General features: G+C 43.8%; 1 protein-coding gene across 1 annotated transcript; it reads right to left on the minus strand.

Moving 5' to 3' along the window:
* Nucleotides 1–4,848: 4,848 nt before the first annotated feature.
* On the minus strand, nucleotides 4,849–15,910 carry LOC147455277 (uncharacterized). Its single transcript, XM_086513681.1, has 3 exons — nucleotides 13,988–15,910; nucleotides 13,639–13,760; nucleotides 4,849–5,858 (listed from the first exon to the last, which is right to left on the minus strand). Exon 3 carries the CDS (start codon nucleotides 5,854–5,856, stop codon nucleotides 4,849–4,851), a length of 1,008 nt encoding a protein of 335 aa, XP_086369807.1. The 5' UTR covers nucleotides 5,857–5,858; nucleotides 13,639–13,760; nucleotides 13,988–15,910.
* Nucleotides 15,911–18,755: the final 2,845 nt, after the last annotated feature.

Consider the following 18,755-nt stretch of genomic DNA (forward strand, 5'->3'; position numbering starts at 1 on the left):
GGCACTATTGAAGTTAGAATATGGATTAAGTACTTGTACTGTAGTCTAGTGAACCGATTTATAAAAATTCAAACTCCCCAATATTACTAAGACAAAGTCTCTCATTGTAAGGTGCAATGGAAGTGAATGTTGAACTTTGCTCAATATGAGTGCTCCGAACTGTGCTCAAGGGTTTCCTTTTACTTACGGTAGGGAGAGCCTTCCGTTCCTTTAGTGAGAGAGTGCAATGGACAAACAAAGTGGTGAACACTGTGAATGAAGGTGCGGAGACTGAGAAATAGAGAGAGAAGAATACAACACCAGAATGTTGTCAAAACCCTCCTCCGAAGGCCCCACTCTCTCAGGCGAGAGCGGTCTACTATTGATTGCACAAATCTCTACAATGCTTGGACTTGCCGACGATATCGACGACGATGAGGACGACGACAAGACGGGCTGAAATCTGAAAATGCTGATGGCTGAATCTGCAATCTTTATCTTCTGAATTCTGACTCTGTCGGTGACGATGTCGATGGCAACGATCCGACGACGACACGCTGAAAACGCAGATGCTGAAATCTGCGTTTTCCGGGCTGAAACTGCAAACTGCGCAGGATCCGATCGTGCGGCGAGGATCTACTGCGGGAAGGTGAGATCTACGAGGTTTGGGGGTACTACTCCGATGTCTGACTGTTGAAAACTGAAAACGCTAGTGCTACTGCTGATTCCATTGCGGAGGAACTGCAAAACGCTAGGTTGTCTGCTACTCCAAAAATGCTAGGTCTGATTCTGTTTTTCTGTGGAAAACTGCTGACGCTAGGGCTGATCTGTTGTCTTGATGTTGAATCTGTTAACACTAGGGCTGGTCTGTTGTGGTCTTGTTGCAAAAACGCTAAGTCCTTGCTATGGTCTTGCTGTCGCCGACTGATCTTCAATGCAAAAACGCCAGGGGGCTGATCTTGCTGAAAAACATTGGTCTTTGTCTTGGCTGAAAACGCTAGGTTTTGTCGCCGGGGGAGGGGTCTTGCTGAGAAGGTGCCTGCTGAACACTTGGTTCCTATTGTCTCTTCTGCCAGAAAGTGCTAGCGCTAGGTTTTCTTATATACTTGCTTCCTAATTTGCCCTACCCAGTTCTCAACAAAAGTCACTTAAAAATAATAAGTGAAAATGTCAAAAATAGGAAAAATAGGTCTATGCACTGTAAAAATACTCCTGATGGGTTCTGATGGAGATCATGCTGTGTGCAACCAGAGGATATGTATCTACTCTAAGTGTGTGGACATGCACTGTCTGCGAACAGATTCACAAAAGTGTCAGATCACTTCCTAAGCTAACTGAACTGACCCCATGTCATGAAGTAGCTTGTCCATGTACACATGGGGTTAGATGTGCACGTGACATCCCCTCCTTTTCAAAGTGAGGTAATGGTACCGAACTGTATGGTATCGAGGGAGATCGCCACTTCTGGAGGAATCCTGGGAAGGACTCTTCGTCGGCCCACTCTAATGTGTAGGCCGTGCGATACTTGAACTTCATAAAGGTCTGCAACGCTTTCTTCTTTGGGCCGCGCCGAAAGCGACACAAAGTCATTAGTGGCTCCTTCAATGCTTCAACTTCGTCTATAGTCATGCGTCTACCTTCCTCAAGAATCTCCGAGGAGGAAATTTCCTGAAACCACTTCCAACACAAAAACATGAACATACCCATTCCATGTAAAGTGACTAGAAAAAGACTATTCTTTCAAAAAAATTGTGCATGCAATGCAGATGAACAAAGTGACGGAGTGTCAAACCGTTCATCAAACACACGCAAACAATGGGGTCAAATCTTTGTCTTTCTGATCTAAAACAATCAAGTGTGGCAAAACACAATGGAAATGCCGATGTTTGATGCTCAATCTTTCTTGTGCTCTTTCTATTACCATGTCATGCCAAAGAAGAGACATGGAATGTGAATTCCTTGGGTGCAAACATTTCTTCTTTTCATGAATCATCCGCATATATCCGTGCTCATTCATGAGTGAATCGTGCCCATCGTACAATATGTCATGCCTAGGAAAAGGGATCACATAAGGATGGTGACTAAAATATAGGAAAGCATGAGGAATGAAACACTCGAACAATGCGTGCTGACTAATAATTCGAACACATAATACTTCCTGTGGGGATTCTTGGGATTTCGACTCGAGAGCCAAAATCGGTTCTTCATGATCGATCGAATCTGCAATGAGATTAGCTTCGCTAGAAAAAGCATCAACTAAACCATCATCCTTGTGAACAATCACATCTTTTTCTTGCAAATATCATGCTTGTGAGTAATCACATCTTGATCATGCAAATTATCATGCAATTCATCATGCTTGTCATTATCAACCAAATCATGTGTGTCATGCTTTGGAGACAATGAGACTGAGAAAGTATCCTCTTGAATCCTTTCAATCTTTGCCTGCACATTAGAAATGAGAGATGAAGAAGGAACAACTTGCTCCCCACGGGATGACAATGGGAGAGTCACTTTTAGCATTGAAAGTGAACGTATTAGCTGCCCAATCAATGAGAGGGTGATGCTCACGAAACCATCGAATGCCTAAAAGTATATCACATCCTGAGAGAGGGGAGACTAAAAATTTTCTGTTGCGGAAGGACATTTGTTGAACAGTGAACAAAACATCAAGGCACTCTTGCGTGATGAGAGAGTCCATACCGGGAGAGAAGCCTGACACCTCGAAAGGAGATGTCTTGCAAACCTCCAAGCAGGCTCTTTCGACAAGAGTCACTAACCAAATGATGCATACTGCCTGGGTCAAACAATATGACAAGACCATAACACTTAATCAGAGACTCGTCAATGGGAGGATCATGAGAGACTTGGGTCACACTCGTGTTTTCATTTATTGCATTGATAGAGGAAGTGGATTCTGTTTATGGTCATTCTCTTGATTTCACTATGTATGCCGCTTGCGAGTGTATGGTCATGACTTATGAGAGCCCGGGTTCTCGATCTTCACGATCTTTGAAATGTGGCATAACAGTCATACAGTGCCCATTCGGCGGCTATTTTTAAGTGACTTTTGTTGGAACAAGGTAGGGCAAATTAGCAAGCAAGTATATAAGAATACCTAGTGCTATCACTTTCTGGCAAAAGAGGCAACATGAACCAAGTGTTCAGTAGGCACCTTATCAGCAAGACCCCACCCCACCTCCCCCCCTCGCGACAAAACCTAGCATTTTCAACCAAGACAAAAGACCAACGTTTTTCAGCAAGATCAGTCCCCTGGCGTTTTTGCATTGAAGATCAGCTGGCGACAGCAAGACCACAGCAAGGACCTAGTGTTTTTGCAACAAGACCACAGCAGACCAGCCCTAGCGTTAGCAGATTCCACAACAAGAGAGAAGATCAGCCCTAGCATTAGCAGTTTTCCATAGAAAGACAAAATCAGCCCTAGCGTTTTTGAAGCAGCAGGCAACCTAGCGTTTTGCAGTTCCTCCGCGACATCGTCGCCATCGACATCGTCACCGACATAGAGTCAGAATTCAGCAGATAAAGATTGCAGATTTCAGCCATTAGCATTTTCAGATTTCAGCACGTCTCGTTGTCGTCCTCATCGTCGTCGACATCGTCGGCAAGTCCAAGCATTGTAGAGATTTGTGCAATCAATAGTAGACGGCTCTCACCATAGAGAGTGAGGCCTCCGGAGGAGGGTTTTGACCACACCCTGGTGTCGTATTCTTCTCTCTCTATCTCTCAGTCTCAGCACCTTCATTCACAGTGTTCACCACTTTGTTTGTGTCCATTGCACTCTCTCACTAAAGGAACGGAAGGCTCTCCCTTCCGTAAGTAAAAGGAACCCTTGAGCACAGTTCGGAGCACTCATCTTGAGAAAAGTTCAACATTCACTTCTGTTGCACCTTACATTGGTATCAGAGCTTTGATAGTGTTCTGTATCACTGACACTACAAGAGGTTATGTGCTCTTGTGACGCTCTTAGCGACGGAAATACACTGGGTTTTTATAACCCCCGGCGTCGCTATAAGCGTCGCTAAAAGCGTCGCTACGAGAGCGTCGCTATATGCGTCGCTATAGGCGTCGCTATATAGCGACGCTTATAGCAACGCTTATAGCGACGCTCTCACAGAAGAGTATAGCGACGCATATAGCGACGCTACAGAGCCATAAATAGCGACGCTTATAGCGACGCCTGAGAGAATATTTTTTTGGTGGCAGGGCATTGAATGCCCTGCCACCCATCAGCCATATTGTACTTGATTCACTTTTAAAAAAAAGTGCAAAGGTAAATAATAGACCCAAAATAGTCACCCACAAGACGCATTGTTTGCAAAATTGACAATTGTACACATCATAGACAAACTGAATTGATTGGCAAATGTAATAATGACAATTGTACAACATCATAGGCATAAAGAATTGATTGGCAAAAGGAATTGCGGTGACAAATGTAATAATATACATGGTTCAAAAAGACGTATAAAATCCGTCTCATGATACATAAGCTATGAGAAACCCTAAACTAATGCTATCTAGCTACGGCTAAACTGACGTCGTCTAATCAGACGTCTCATCGCGTCCAAGCGGCGTATCTGTCGGATTCTGCAAAAAAAGACAATAAGACAGTTTTCAGTAAGTATAAACATATAACGACATTTATAAAACAATACAAAAAATAAAAAAGAGTAAACCGTAATACTAACCATGCCGCTGCGAGAACTGAGAATGTCCATCAGGGCGTTTAAGCCCTTCCTGCCTGCGTACTCGCGCTCGTACGGTGTGGGATCACGTCCTGTCATCGACCACTGTCAAAACATACAAAGATTTCATTATGTTAGAACTAAAAAACTCATAAACCCTAAACTATCGAACATGCATAAAGAGCAATGTGAAAAGACTTACAAAATCGGCCTCAAATGATGCCCATCCACCGCTCCCCAAGTGGTGCGAGCTCCCTGCCTCTACTCGCGCTCTGGCTGCATCTTTTTGTTGCTTCCACTTGTCGGGATTCTCGCGCGCTGCTTTCTTCGCATTCTTCCAATCTTCTTTGGCCAGCCAATCTGGCCTATTCCACCCATTCTTGATTGCTTTTTGCACTTCGGAACGCTTGTGTTTGCAGTATTCGCGCATTCGAATCTTCATCAGGTCTTCATTGAAGCGCTGATCGCGTGTTGGAACGGGAAACTCATCATGAAGTATGCTGATGACTCTGTTTTTTAAATCACTTGGTACTTCACTCCATTTGTTTAGTATATAGTGTCTAAACAGCTGAGAGCAAAGACCACGCATGCGCGAGATCACCTTCTTGCCGTCATCATCCATGATGATGCCGCCGCTGATGTCGACGGAGTAAGGCAAGCCCTCTGGCCGGTGACGCGTGAACCTGGGTGTCCCGGCAGGGGTCTCTAGCGGCGTGTCGATGGGGGTACGGACGTCAGGTGTCTCCACCGGCGTCTGGGCCCCGAAGCGAGGAGTGTCGAGTGGGGTGGCTCCTAGCGGAGTAGGTAGAGGTGTGTAGCTTCTAGGAACAGTCAGCCGTGCAAAACCTGGCGTAGACGGCGATGCTGTGGCTGGTGTGGGGGCGGGCAAAGAAGGGGAGGGTAAAGAGCCTCGTCGAACACGAGGCGGTGTGGAGGCATCGGTGGCGGAATCCCCACAACAACCGCCACCGCCACCACTAGAGCGCCGGTGTCTAGAAGAGTGTGACGCTCGTCTCGTCGACGCCGAAGCTTCGGAGCGCGCCGAATGCTCCGAAAGAGAGGGAGATGCGGATGGTGTAGGAACGCGCGATGATGCGCCAGAGCGATGACGCTCCACGTACCACTGTCTCTGCTGCGGTGACAAAGAAGAAAGAAACTCCTCATCATCCATACCTGCATTAAACACACGAATATTTAAACTTAATATTGAATGAATAGAGTAGACAATGACGCAAATACCATTAAATACAATGACGTAATGACGCATATAAATACAATGACGCAATGAATCGAGTGGTAGAAGAGGCAAGTCGAAAACTCAGAATTTTCAATCAAAAGAGCTAGAGCTTTTACAGCACGGAGCAAAATTGTTCAAATACAATATTTGTGGCTTTAAGAGATCTCTCTCTCATCCTCGCATAACTCAGCATAACTTCCTATATCTATATAGAGCTCTCCGTTTAAACACATATCCTCTGTTTCATTTTGTAGCTCCTCTGCATGCACCCCATATAGAGCAGTAGCATCTTGATGCTCGTCTGGCACCATCGCAGCGGCTTCTGATTGAGCATCTTCTCTGATCTCCTCCATTGATGTCGTTGTGATTGGCACATGGTAGCCTTCATACGTCCTTGCACTACGAGGGGCTACCTCTATGACGTACCACCAGTTTGATGTAGACTTTGTAGGATGAAATACTACCTGCCAGAGCCACATAACTTACATGAGAGCTTTCAAGCACATAACTTGTAAAAGGGGGATGTTAACTATTTATATACTTACTTGTTCACAATGCTCGGGTAGTACGAAAGTGTCTCTTAGGTCAGTCCATTTCTTAGTAGAATCCACCTCAAGAAAACCAGACTCTCCTCTACGCACAGTAGCGTTTCGACCCTCCATGATTATCTTGAACCATTGCACAAAAAGCTCTCTTCCCAAAAAGCCGTCGCGTAACACATGATTCTCCGGAAGATACGCTTGATGACCTTCGTAGATTTGCTTCTTCAGTGAGGGTGCCCTACGTGCATTCAGTCTAGGTCCACATGTGACACATGCTCTGTATCCGCTTGTTTGAAGCCCTGCATGTATACACATGATAATAGATCAACTATGGGGAAAAACAAGATTTACAGTGTCTGAGAGAGGAGTGTCAATAGATCACCTGAGCATTCTGTTAGCCCGGGATAGTCATGCATGGTCCACATTAGAATACCTCTGATCAAAGCATTCCGTCGTCCTGTGTGTCGGCTCATATCCACCACCTCTATGCCAATCCACAATTGTTGTAGCTCTTCCAATAGTGGACGAAGATACACATCCATATTCCCCACTTTATATCGCCCTGGCACAATCAAGCTTAGCCATAGGTGCCCCTTCTTCGTAGTCAACCACGGGGGAATGTTGTAGTTGACGATGACAACGGGCCATACACTGTAAGATGTTGATCTTTGACCAAATGGATTTACGCCATCCATAGCCAGGCCTAAGCGCAAATTTCGAGCTTCCCTGGCAAAATCCGACCATGTTCCATCTATATGTTTCCAGGCTGCGCAATCTGCAGGAATTCGTAGCACACCATCCGAAGATTTATTCTCCTCATGCCATGATGCTAGGGCGGCCATGGACTTACATTCGAAGAAATGCTTGATGCGAGGAAGCAAAGGAAAATGTCGCAAAACCTTTTGTGGAATTTTTGTCCCGTGGAGATCTACTCGATATCTTTCGGAATCACATTTCGGACACTTCTCCATGTCTGTGTATTCCCCTCTGAAAAGAATGCAGTCATTAGGACAAGCGTGGATAGAATTGTAATCCATCCCCAAGTTTCGCAAAATCTTTCTTGCTTCATCTCGGGAATCTGGCATCACATTGTCAGCTGGTAGAATGTGCTCTTTCAGCAATCTACACAACATAAAAATATGATACAGTCGTGTAAAAATCTATCAGATCATTATACACCATGAGTTCTATTAAAGTAAACTAATTGTAATAGATCACCTGAAAAGCGCTGTGACGCTAGTGTCACTCCATCCAAACTTTGCCTGCATGTTGAGAAGAACCAGGAGTGCTTTCAATCTAGACATACGTGCTCCATTATACAATGATGTATCGGCTTCACTTTTCATATCATCATAGATAAGACTTTCTGAATCCATGATCGTCTCGATCATTTCATCAATCTCGGGCTCAAACATTGCCTCGTTGGGAATGTGCTCTGCATGATCATCCCCCGAGCTGTCAGAGGCTACATCTTGTGGCCTCACATATGCTGCTTGACCAAAGCGCCTGCGAATACGTCTATTGGGTTGCAAGATTGCTGCTTGTTGGCCAGCGTCAGAGTCCGACGAGTTATAATTGGCAACAACTCGATCTATAATAGATGGATCGAACTCGCCAAATTCACGAACGTGCTGCAAAGAAACACGTCTTGTCCGTCGCACAACATGCTTGCATTGATTACAAGGACATAAGACCCTCGGTGAGAGATAGGTGTTTCGGTTGGACGGTCCCACATCCTCGTCGCTACTCATAATGAGGATAAAAAACTTATAACCTAGACAACAAATTTAATATTCTATTGGCATTCTTCATCTTATCTCTCTCTCTCTCTCTCTCTCTCTCTCTCTCTCTCTCTCTCTCTCTTTACCTCACATTCTCTAGTCATGTCCAATCCCCGCACACCTCGGTCTAGAGGTGCACGGAGATCAGAACCACCGGGTTATAATCTCGTCTTTATTGGTCAATACCTATATTTGTGGGTACAAGAAATCTAGACACCCACGTCTACATGATACTGCATGTAGTGGACAAAATCCCTTTGCCTCTTCTCTAGCTGTAGCACTTCACTTCATCTTAACATCTTTTCACAGTAGATCTTTTCACTGTTCGTCTAACTCTAAACCCTAAACCGTAAGTAATTCTTGCGTGGACTCGATCTAACGTAAATAAGCGTAAATCTAAATAAACGTAAATCTAACTAAAAATAAAGCTAAATCTAATTTAACGTAAGTCTAATGACTAGAGGTTGTCTAGCTAGATGGTCATTGTGTCGGGGATGTAGTGACTCTTGCCGCCCTGAAGATCCACCTTCTTCCCTATCTTCTGAAGACATTTCACCAGTACTTTTGGATCGACGGAGCCCACTATGAGTGAAGGCAGCAATACCCTATATTCCATTGAGGGCTTTCTTCACCCGCTTCATGCAGGCATCGCAGTCTATGGAGACCCGCATCTAATCTAATATAACATAAATCTAAATCTAGCTTAAATAAATGTAAATCTAGTTAAAAATAAACTTAAATCTAATTTAATGTAAGTCTACATATAACCTAATCTTTAACGTCTTTTAAAATAGTTTCCTACGACGTTATAACTCTCTTCTTCCTGTGTGTGTGCGCGTGTGTGGATGTGTGTGCCAATAAAAAGAGATAAATGGTATAACCTTTCTATCACTCATGCCAAGTATGATAGATTGATTATGCCATTTCTCTCTTGAATAATAGGTCTTCAGTTCAACTCCTCGTCGGCTAGATCTTTAGGTCTTTTAATTTTAATTAGTTTCCTACGACGCTCCCTTAGTTTCTCTTTCTTTCTCTCTCAATGTGTGCGTTTTTTTGGATCGTATGCATGTTTTCTTTCTCTTTTCCTCTCTCAATGTGTGCGTTTTTTGTTTATGCATGTTCTCTCTCTCTTTTCCTCTCTCAATGCGTGCGTTTTTTGTTTATGCATGCTCTCTCTCTCTTTTTCTCTCTCAATGTGTGTGTGCATTCTTTGTTTATGTATGTGTGCGTTTTTGCACTCTCTCTCTCTCTCTCTCTCTCTCTCTCAAAAACACTATATGTGTGTGTGTATGTGTGTGTGTGTGAGAGAGAGCGCGATGGAGAGAGAAAGAGGGGAAGGGAACATGAGAATGAGGAGAGAGAAGGAGCATACCTGGCTCTCCTTCCTCTCCTCGTGTGTGTGTGTGTGTGTGTGTGTGTGTGTAAAAGAAAAAGAGAGAGAGAGAGAGAGAGAGAGAGAGTGAGGGAGAGCGTTACCTGCTCTTTGCTTGAGGGCGCCGAAAAACTCAGATCTGAGATCTGAGTTTTTGGGCGCGCTCGGTTATTTTTTTTACCCCAGTGAGCGTCGCTATGAGCGTCGCTATGAGCGTCGCTATAAGCGTCGCAAATTTCTTTGTAAATTTGCGACGCTCATAGCGACGCTTATAGCGACGCTCATAGCGACGCCGAGATTTTTTTTTTTGAGCGTCGCTGTGTGAGCGTCGCTAATGTGAAGAGCCTCTTGTAGTGTGAAAGAAAGAACCGCATAATTTTTTTTGCTTGTTGAGGTCGCACGTAACCTAAGTTCTCTTGGGCGTGTCGATTTCTAATCGTTTTTTTGAAGAATGACAGGAAATCCAAGGAAGAAGGGCTTGTCCACTCTCCCTTTGTGCCTCTTTTCACTCATTGAGAGCGGATTGTGCACCTAGCGGCCGGCCAATCGACATGAGGTGGGAAAAAGCAAGCTTGGTGTCAGCGCAAGGCCGCCAAGGGGTGCGCCCGCGTAAAAGAGCAAAACTCAGGTGAAGAGAAGATCCTTCTCTAACACAGATTGCAAGCTAAAGAAAAACCTCAAGAACTCAAGAACCAAGACCCACAAGAACCCAAGTTCCTCATGAACTTAAGAACCCAAGACTTCAATGTATGGTCATCACCCGAAGCGGAATGGATACTTTGTATGAAGGTGATGAGTATCAAGAAGGTGACGAAGAATTTTTCACACCAGGAGATTTTTCTGACCCTCCCCCTTCCCCATCTACGCCAAGGTTTGCACCAAATCCTATGGAGGCTTTGGTCAAGACGATGATGGACATGATGACACAACAACAAGAAGCGAATCGCTTTGCGATGGCACAACTAGAAAGAAAAGTAGAACGACAGGAAGCCGTGGAGCATGAACGCCAACACAAACAAGAAACCTTGGAGCGTGAGCGTAAGCAAGCATGCTTGGCAGCCGAAGAAAGACAGACAGAGCGTGAGCCACAGAGAGAACTACGCATGCAAGAGTTGATCCAACAGGTTCTCACCTGGAAGTCCGAGTCAGCCAAAGATGTTGGTAGTTCATCAAGTGGCGCAAGCCGAGATTCCGACTCCAACAATCCTTTCACAGAGAAGATCCAGTTTAGTAAGTATGATGGTAAGATGGATGCTACGATTATTCATTCTTGGTTGCATCAATTTAATGCTTATTTTGTGACAACTAAGAAGACAAGAAATAGCAAGGTTTTGACGATAGCTATGTACCTTGCCGGTGATGCCATTAATTGGTACCACGCATGGCAAGAGACACAGTTGACCGCGCATCTAGAGGAAGCCGAGGATGGCGTGTCCCTTTCTTTCAATTGGGCTGACTTCCAAGACAAGCTCAAGGCACGGTTTATGCCCCCACAGTACCTCGCACAGTTGAAAGATGATTGGCGCAGTCTCAAGCAAAATGGTATGCCGGTTATGTTTTACTCTAATCGTGTTTTACAGCTCGGCACCCAATTACGCAAATCGAATGATGAGCGCAAGGAGACTTTCATTTTCGGGTTGGATGACTATATCAGGTTTGATGTCGAAGTCCTTCACCCAATCGATCTCAACAAGGCGGTAGCGATTTCTCTCGCACAGGAGATGAAGCACAACAAGGGAAAGCCTAAGGAAAACAAGACTTCAACAAGACTTCTCAGAACCCTCAGAACAGTAAGAATGGTAACTCTTCTAACCAATCTTCCAATAGTCTCTCAGAAAAGAACTCTGCAAATGAACCTAAGGGTAAGGCTAACACAATTGCTAAGCCTAAGCTCACTCCAGATGAAAAGGTAGAACAAGGAATTTTAGGAGGATACATCACGTCGGAAGAGAAAAGCACTTATTCTAAGAAAGGTCGTTGGAACCACAAATGTGTCAATGTGGGAGTAAACCTCGACCACAAGAAGATAGAATCTCTGTCTCAAAGTAATGATTGCAAATGCATCCACAAAAGGTATGGCAATGAAGCCAAAACTATGGCGAGAAAACTAGGAAAAATCAGATAGAGTTCCCCTCCAAAATGAGTGAAATCTCACCTCAAAATCTCAACCATAAACCGCATGTAAGAATGCCAAAGTGGGAGTGAACTCGACCACTATCAACTGACAAAACTTGTCAGTGGGAGAAAGAGCTCGACTACTAAAGTCTCCGAAAGAGGACTAAATGACCATAAACCATAAGCGGTGCTTTATGCCAATGAGCAATGCCAAAATGGCATTAAAAAGTGTATATAATGGCAATCCACACTCGAAGTACAGAAACGTAGTGTCTGCGCATTAAAAAGCGCTGAAAATATTGCAATCCGAAAAACCTGGCAACGCGGAAAGAACACTCTCAAAAGAGCTCACTAGCACTCAAAAGTGCTCGCCGAAGTGCATGTACAAAAGGCATCAATCAAGTGCCAAAACCTTATGCAAATTGGACGCCAATGACCATAAACAGGAATCACAAAACATACCAAAAGAACCTGTGGAAACCTATCAGAAAACCTGTCAACCAACGAGGTCCAAAATGCCAACGAGGCAAATGCACAAGATCAGAGAACAAACGTCTCCCATAATCCACAAAGATCATACATCAAAACCATAAACAATGGTTCCCAAGAGTCTCTAGAAATCCCTCAGAGAAGAGCCCAAGTAGATCAATGTGTATCAAACGAAATGCATGCTAAGATGGAAGAGTCTAGGAGAACAAAATCTCTGCCAAAATCCGTGAAGAGAACTCCACCTGTAATGCCGATGCCGACAACTACGTCTCGGCGATGTCCAGCCGGAAAAACACACCACCTATCAAGTCATCACCGAATCTCCACGTCGGCCGGAAATAGAATCCGTCAGCTGATAAACAAAGTCCCCACTCCGGAATACGGGCGATGTGAAAACGCAATCCAGAATGTGAACAAGAGTGTGTGCGTATTTGTGAGATCCTGGAATGTGTGTATATGTCTGAGAGTGTCCGTCTAGTAGAATCTGAAAAATATCTGGGAGATTGTCACGGCCAATGGTCGATGCCAGATGTCACTCCTCAGAACGAGGTACCTCAGCCGAGCATGCGCAATGACCATCCGCGGGAATCACCGGTGTCGATGGCCAGATGTGGGAAGTGACCGTCCGTGAAAATGCGAGGAGTGTCTTGAAAGATGAAAAATAATCAAAAATCTCTGAACTAAGATGGGATTTTTGAACCCCTATAAGAAGCAAATTGAGTTCAGGTTTATCAATTGTCCTCTACATCTCAAAAGTTTGGTTGAGAATGCCATGTAGCATTCCATGTCCTTTCCATCCACAGAAACTGGCAGGGGAAGTGTTCATCAGATGAAAAATAATCAAAAATCTGTAAACTAACATGGGATTTTCGAACTACACATAGATTTCCTATAAGAAGCAAAATGAGTTCAGGTTTATCAATTGTCCTCTACATCTCAAAAGTTCGGTTGACAATGCCATGTAATATTCCATGTCCTTTCCATCCACAAAAACTGGCAGGGGAAGTGTTCATCAGCTACAGACAACTTTCTATCATAACAAGCCGCCCTTAAAAGTGCTTTAAACTAACTGTTGTTGTATATTTCACTTCAATGTAGTGGGAAAGAAAACTAATGTGCATCCTTGAGGAAGGAATTTGTTGGATCTATATCCAACACAGGACACACACCTTTTATACAAGAATACCCGGGGCCTCTTGTACATTAGGGGATGATGTACACCTCAGGAATCCTTGAATAGACTGTTGAGTACTCCTAGTTGGTGCATCTGAAAATCTTGAGTTCATACTTGTAACTACTTCTTCGAGGCCATAGGTCGGTTACCTTCACTTTGTTGTTTTTTGAAAACCCACCAATTTTTAAACGGAAAGCAATGTTGACATACCAAAAGGTCTGAGTGTGGCAATGTGTAACGTACCTCACCCCATCTGTGTATCTTGTTTGCCACTTGGTACTCCACCAGGACATGCGTTCGAGAGTTTGCTAAGCACCATACATGGAAGTTGTAGTGAGAAAAGAAAGGCACTCTCTCATCATCCCCTGCTCTTACAAACAAAGTTCGGATAAAATCAATCGCAACCTAAAAGCACAAAATACTCGGAGGTAATACCATGCAAACATATAGTAATGGTTTCAGGCAGGAGCTCAGAAACGCATAAGAAACCTTTGCAAGGTAAAGTCAGACATTGAAAACACATGCACATCCATCATAAATGCTCTTCAGAGTGCACACGTCCAGGTAAACTTACTGAAATTACACACATTACCTTCCCACTTATCATGGCTCCCCTACATCATTCTTAACCTGCACAGCGATGATCTTGCAAACTAGACGTATCTCCCTCACATCATTTTCAACCTTCATACATGCACAGAGGGCAGGTGACGGTCTGAAACCTGAGTAGAAAACTCTTTCAACGCAAAGTCAAACGTTGGACTTGGCACGATTTTTGTAATGCTATCAGCTATACTTGAATCAAAAACATACACAGTGACGGAATTAAGACATACCGTTTGTACGTTTGTACTAGAACCTCTCCATCTACACTATGTCCAGCTAAGGGTAGCAGACCGACTTGCAAGTTCCAAAATGGACCAACCGATAACAAGAAAGAAAATTTCTTAGTGCACCTACGAACTCACTCAATATCCAAGGAAGATATCAAAACAGGTTTACATTTGTATGCATAATCTTACTAGAGAAATACACAAATTATGAAAAAAATTGGCACGGTTCACATTAACATTGGGCATAAATCTACTAGAAAAAGACAAGCACCAATTACCAAAAAATTTGAGAGGCTTCACATTAACATTGCCTGTTCAATACAAAAAGAGGGCAAAGACCTCTATGCACTTAATTTTTTCACACCTCATATCTACAAAATGGAGTCTCTCTTAAAGAGAGAACTTGCTTATACTCCTACTGGAGGAGAAGCTGCCCATGGACTCTGAGATGGTAGATTTTTTCATTCAACCACCCGTAAAATAGACCCAAGTGCGGATGTTTGTAGTACTTGGAGTCTTTCTTGTAGATCTCCCATCCCACTAGCGCCTCCAGCTCCACTCTAAGTGAACATGCAAGCCTCCAAGCCATGGCTCCAACCAATGGCCCCAATGGTGTTAAAGCATCCAGATCGACTATGTTCCTAGTTAAATATCCTCCAAGTCAAATGAAAGACTCTTTAAATGGTCCATTGGAGTAGTATGATCCAATAAAAATAAGTTCTCTCACGAGGATTAGGGCTTTATGATCCAGTTTCCTCCTTCCTTTAGACCCAAAATCCTCTTAAATAGGTGGATGTATGAATTGCGTTACCCTTTGAAGATGGAAAATAAGCTCCCATAAGATTACAAAAATCTTTTTGTTGCTCGCGCTTGAGGCTGAGTGCAACTTCTACTTCTGCCTTGTTCAGAAGCTTCTCCTCCACAATTCAAATGTCAAGGTGTCGCCAATCTTCACACCTCTTCATCGGCTTCTGACTTGGCCTCTAGGGAGTTGACTCATCCAATCACAGCTTCTTCTAAAAGTAAACATGAAGAGTCAAACCTGCTTCTTCTAAAAGTAACATGAAGAGTCAAACCTAGCTAAGAAAGAATTTGATCGAAATAGAACCACCATAAAGTGTTGTAGTTAAGCTCCTTCAAATCTAACGAACGTCAGGGATCCTTCTTTGCAACAAGAAAGAAAAAAAGCACACCACCCGAGGTGAAGCATGCAACCATCACATCAAGTAGCTTTAAACATGATTTTAGTAAATTCGTTGCAGCCATCTCTCTAGACAACCCTCCTAAAGGGCTATAAGTTGTATGTTATGCTTCTTGAGCTTCTCACAATGCTCTTTGACACCCTTCAGCGCTATCAAGACAACCATCAATAGCTCTCTCATACTCATGTTCTCTTTGTCTCGGACCTCTGAGACCTGCTCATTTGTTGGCCATTGTGTGGCGGAGGCTTTGGAAGCCACCAACATGCTCTTGTCATTAAGCGTAGTCCTGCTCATGAGGAGCCTTTTGACCCCTCCTTGGACAAGGATCAGGATAGGTTTCACAGACCTCCAAGGTACGGTACGGGACCACCTGGAGTCCTAAAGTGAATGGCAGAATGTTATCAAGGGCTGAACAGGTGAACCACGAAAGAATAAGCCACGTGCTCATTATAAGTAGGCATCCTTGGGCCTTGGGCCGCACGATATTAGAGAGGACCCCTGCCGTGGTATTGTATTTTCCTAACCGAAGAAAATAAGGTCGGGTTTTTATGTCAAAATTTGAAGCTTTTGTCGCTAGTAAGTACACTATAACTTGTGAAAATTTTCTAGTTCTCTTCAAAGCAAGTTCAAAATTTAACTGGGATTTTAGAATCTCAGCTGGTTAAAATATAGTGGACCTTGATTTTTTTCTGACTGTTGAACTTTGAATTTTGAAAATTTTCTTCCAAGTTCTTACAGGCTACAATGTACACATCATTGCCATGCTCTAGGTAGTATAGTTTTTATACATATGGGTCTTTCTAAATAAAATATAAATGTGGCAAGATTCTTTAGAATCTTGAATATCCCCTTCCCCCTCTCTCCCGCGACTAGTGCCTGTCACCCATCCCCTCGGCCCTTTCCCTTTCGCATCCGCAGCATCATTGCTCCTCTTCATCTCTCTATTTCACCTTTTCCTTCGAGCATGTAATCACTGCCCACCACATTATAGTAGCATATAAGATTTTCAGGCCCCAGACTATTGTCAAAGATGGAAAGATTAATGTACCTTCCAATGGTAAGCCTAATGGGAACGCAAATGTAAAGAAGCGGGGATCCAACAGAGTTTATAGAGAATCCAATAAACTCTCTCTTGAAGAGCGCAAGAAGTACTACAAGGAGAAACGTTCCTTTTGTTGTGGGACGATTGGACATACCTATCGTGAATGCCCGCAACGTAATGCACAAAAGGATACTCCTCGCGTAAGTAATGTTACATGTTCTTCTCCTAAACTAGTAAGTGAGTCAAGGATGGTATCAAGGGATAGGGGGTTGAGAGGTGAGCTGAGAAGAATCCAGAGGGCCTCACGTTGTGGGAAGAGAGAGAGAGAGAGAGAGAGAGAGAGAGAGAGAGCTACAGAAAGCCAAACACTATGCACAAATGATGCTTTGCAACCAAAATTTATATCGTTAATAGTTTATGAAATTAAATACAAAACTTAAATGTAAACATGACACTGTGTTTTGAACTCTTCATCATAACCAAGGCGGAAGGAAACGAAGAATCCCCTTCTTAACACGTATCGATTTCCTTGCTCCTTAATGCTTTCCTTGAGCTGACCTTCTTGCTTTAACTTTTCTTCTTCTATCCTCCTTTATGTTTCTTAATGGTCTTCCTCGTATCCTCCTTATGCCTTCCTCAATGGTCCTTAAAAGCTGAGAGAGAGTGAAGGCTTTATGAGGGTATGTACGAGAGTAATCTATGAGCTTGATTATGAGGGAGAGAGGGAGAGTTATGGAAGCTTGGGTATATGGAAGGGAGATTATGTCTCCTAAATATGATGGCAAGATAGAGAGAGATCTTAGGGCTATGGAAGTTTAGGCATATGGCTAGAGAGAGAGAGAGAGAGAGAGAGAGAGATTAGAGGTATGGAAGCTTAGGATTATGGAGAGAGAAAGAGAGAGCACATCCCCTCTTCCTTTTCCCAATCATTGCAGAGTTGGCCTATGTGTGTGAGACACAAAATTACTCAAAACAATGTTTTTCTTGTCCCTCAAAAGGCTTGTTTTTTTTTGCAAACAACTTTTGTAAAAATTTTAAAGAATAGCACTTTTTGGCCTCCCTCATGTAGTATATTTAGTCTCTCCCCCACTTTCATGTCTATCACTAATCACATGGCCTCCAACTATCCAACCTGCCTTGCATTGTCAGGCCAAGGGCTAGAGGGGAGTCAAGGACTTAGGCCAAGGGCCGGACTGAAGGTGTGGACAAGGGATCCAGTTAGGGCAAAGGGCCATGGGCTCTCCTATACTAGGTTGGCTAGGATGTGGGTTCGGTGTCAGTCTCCTCTGGGCTCTACACTGGTATCGGAGCTAAGTTTAGAAAAAGGGGCGTGGTCTTTTTTTTGCATGTGCATGTGCATGGCCTGTGGATCTCCTCTCTTGCCAAGCGGGTAAACCAGTCGAGGAGGGAGCACCACGTGCATGGCCTCTTGAGGCGAGGAGGGACGGGCGGGGAGACGGTTTGTCGACCTCCACCATAAGTTGCATGAGCGGGCTTGACGGATGCGCGCTACGACAAGCTGCAAATTCCGTCATTGGAGCTACCCCACGGGAGCAACGCTCGGGTCGTCATCTCCTTGCCAAGAGCTCGCGGCACTGTTGGGCGCCATAACCGACTACCAACGTTTTTGTTTCACACCATAACACCCTAAGGACTTTAGCCTTGGGCACTCTCCTCAAATTATTCAAGCAAGTGTGCATGCCCACCCGGCACACACCCGTACACAGTTTTTCACCTGGTTGTCGGCCAAGGTGCGTAACGTGCGTTCGCAGGGTATTAAAAAAACCCCTCTTTTAACATGTCTGAATGAATAAAACGACCCCTTATTTTAGGAACTTTTTCCAAAATTGAATATAAAAACCCCTTATTTTAATGTATCTCTGTTAAATTGCCTAAATTTTTTGATTTTTAAAACCCCTCCTTTCGAACTCACGTTATTCATTAACGTGATTACATAGTGCACCCCGCGAGGACCTAACCTCGTCCACAAGGGGACGGGACATTCTTTGATAGGCCGTCAATTTTCTGCAGATTCTCTAAAATTGCAGAAATCGTAGAAGTGAGTCAAGGTTAACTTACGAGGGCTTTGAGATTTTCAAATAAGTATCCATCACCACTTGTTTCTTCGGAAGATCAAGTCGACTGCGACATTTTCAAGCGGTGTATTTGAACGGGTGGAATTATGGATTGACAAAGATTTGACGAACAGCATAATTAGCACGGCTAATTCTCACCGTTTGCGGTGCATACTACGGCTACGAGATTGTTTTTTGAATCAAGGTA

The sequence above is a fragment of the Adiantum capillus-veneris genome, chromosome 6 (genome assembly GCF_014529385.1).
Source record: "Adiantum capillus-veneris isolate H3 chromosome 6, ASM1452938v2, whole genome shotgun sequence".
Taxonomy (NCBI): Eukaryota; Viridiplantae; Streptophyta; class Polypodiopsida; order Polypodiales; family Pteridaceae; genus Adiantum; species Adiantum capillus-veneris.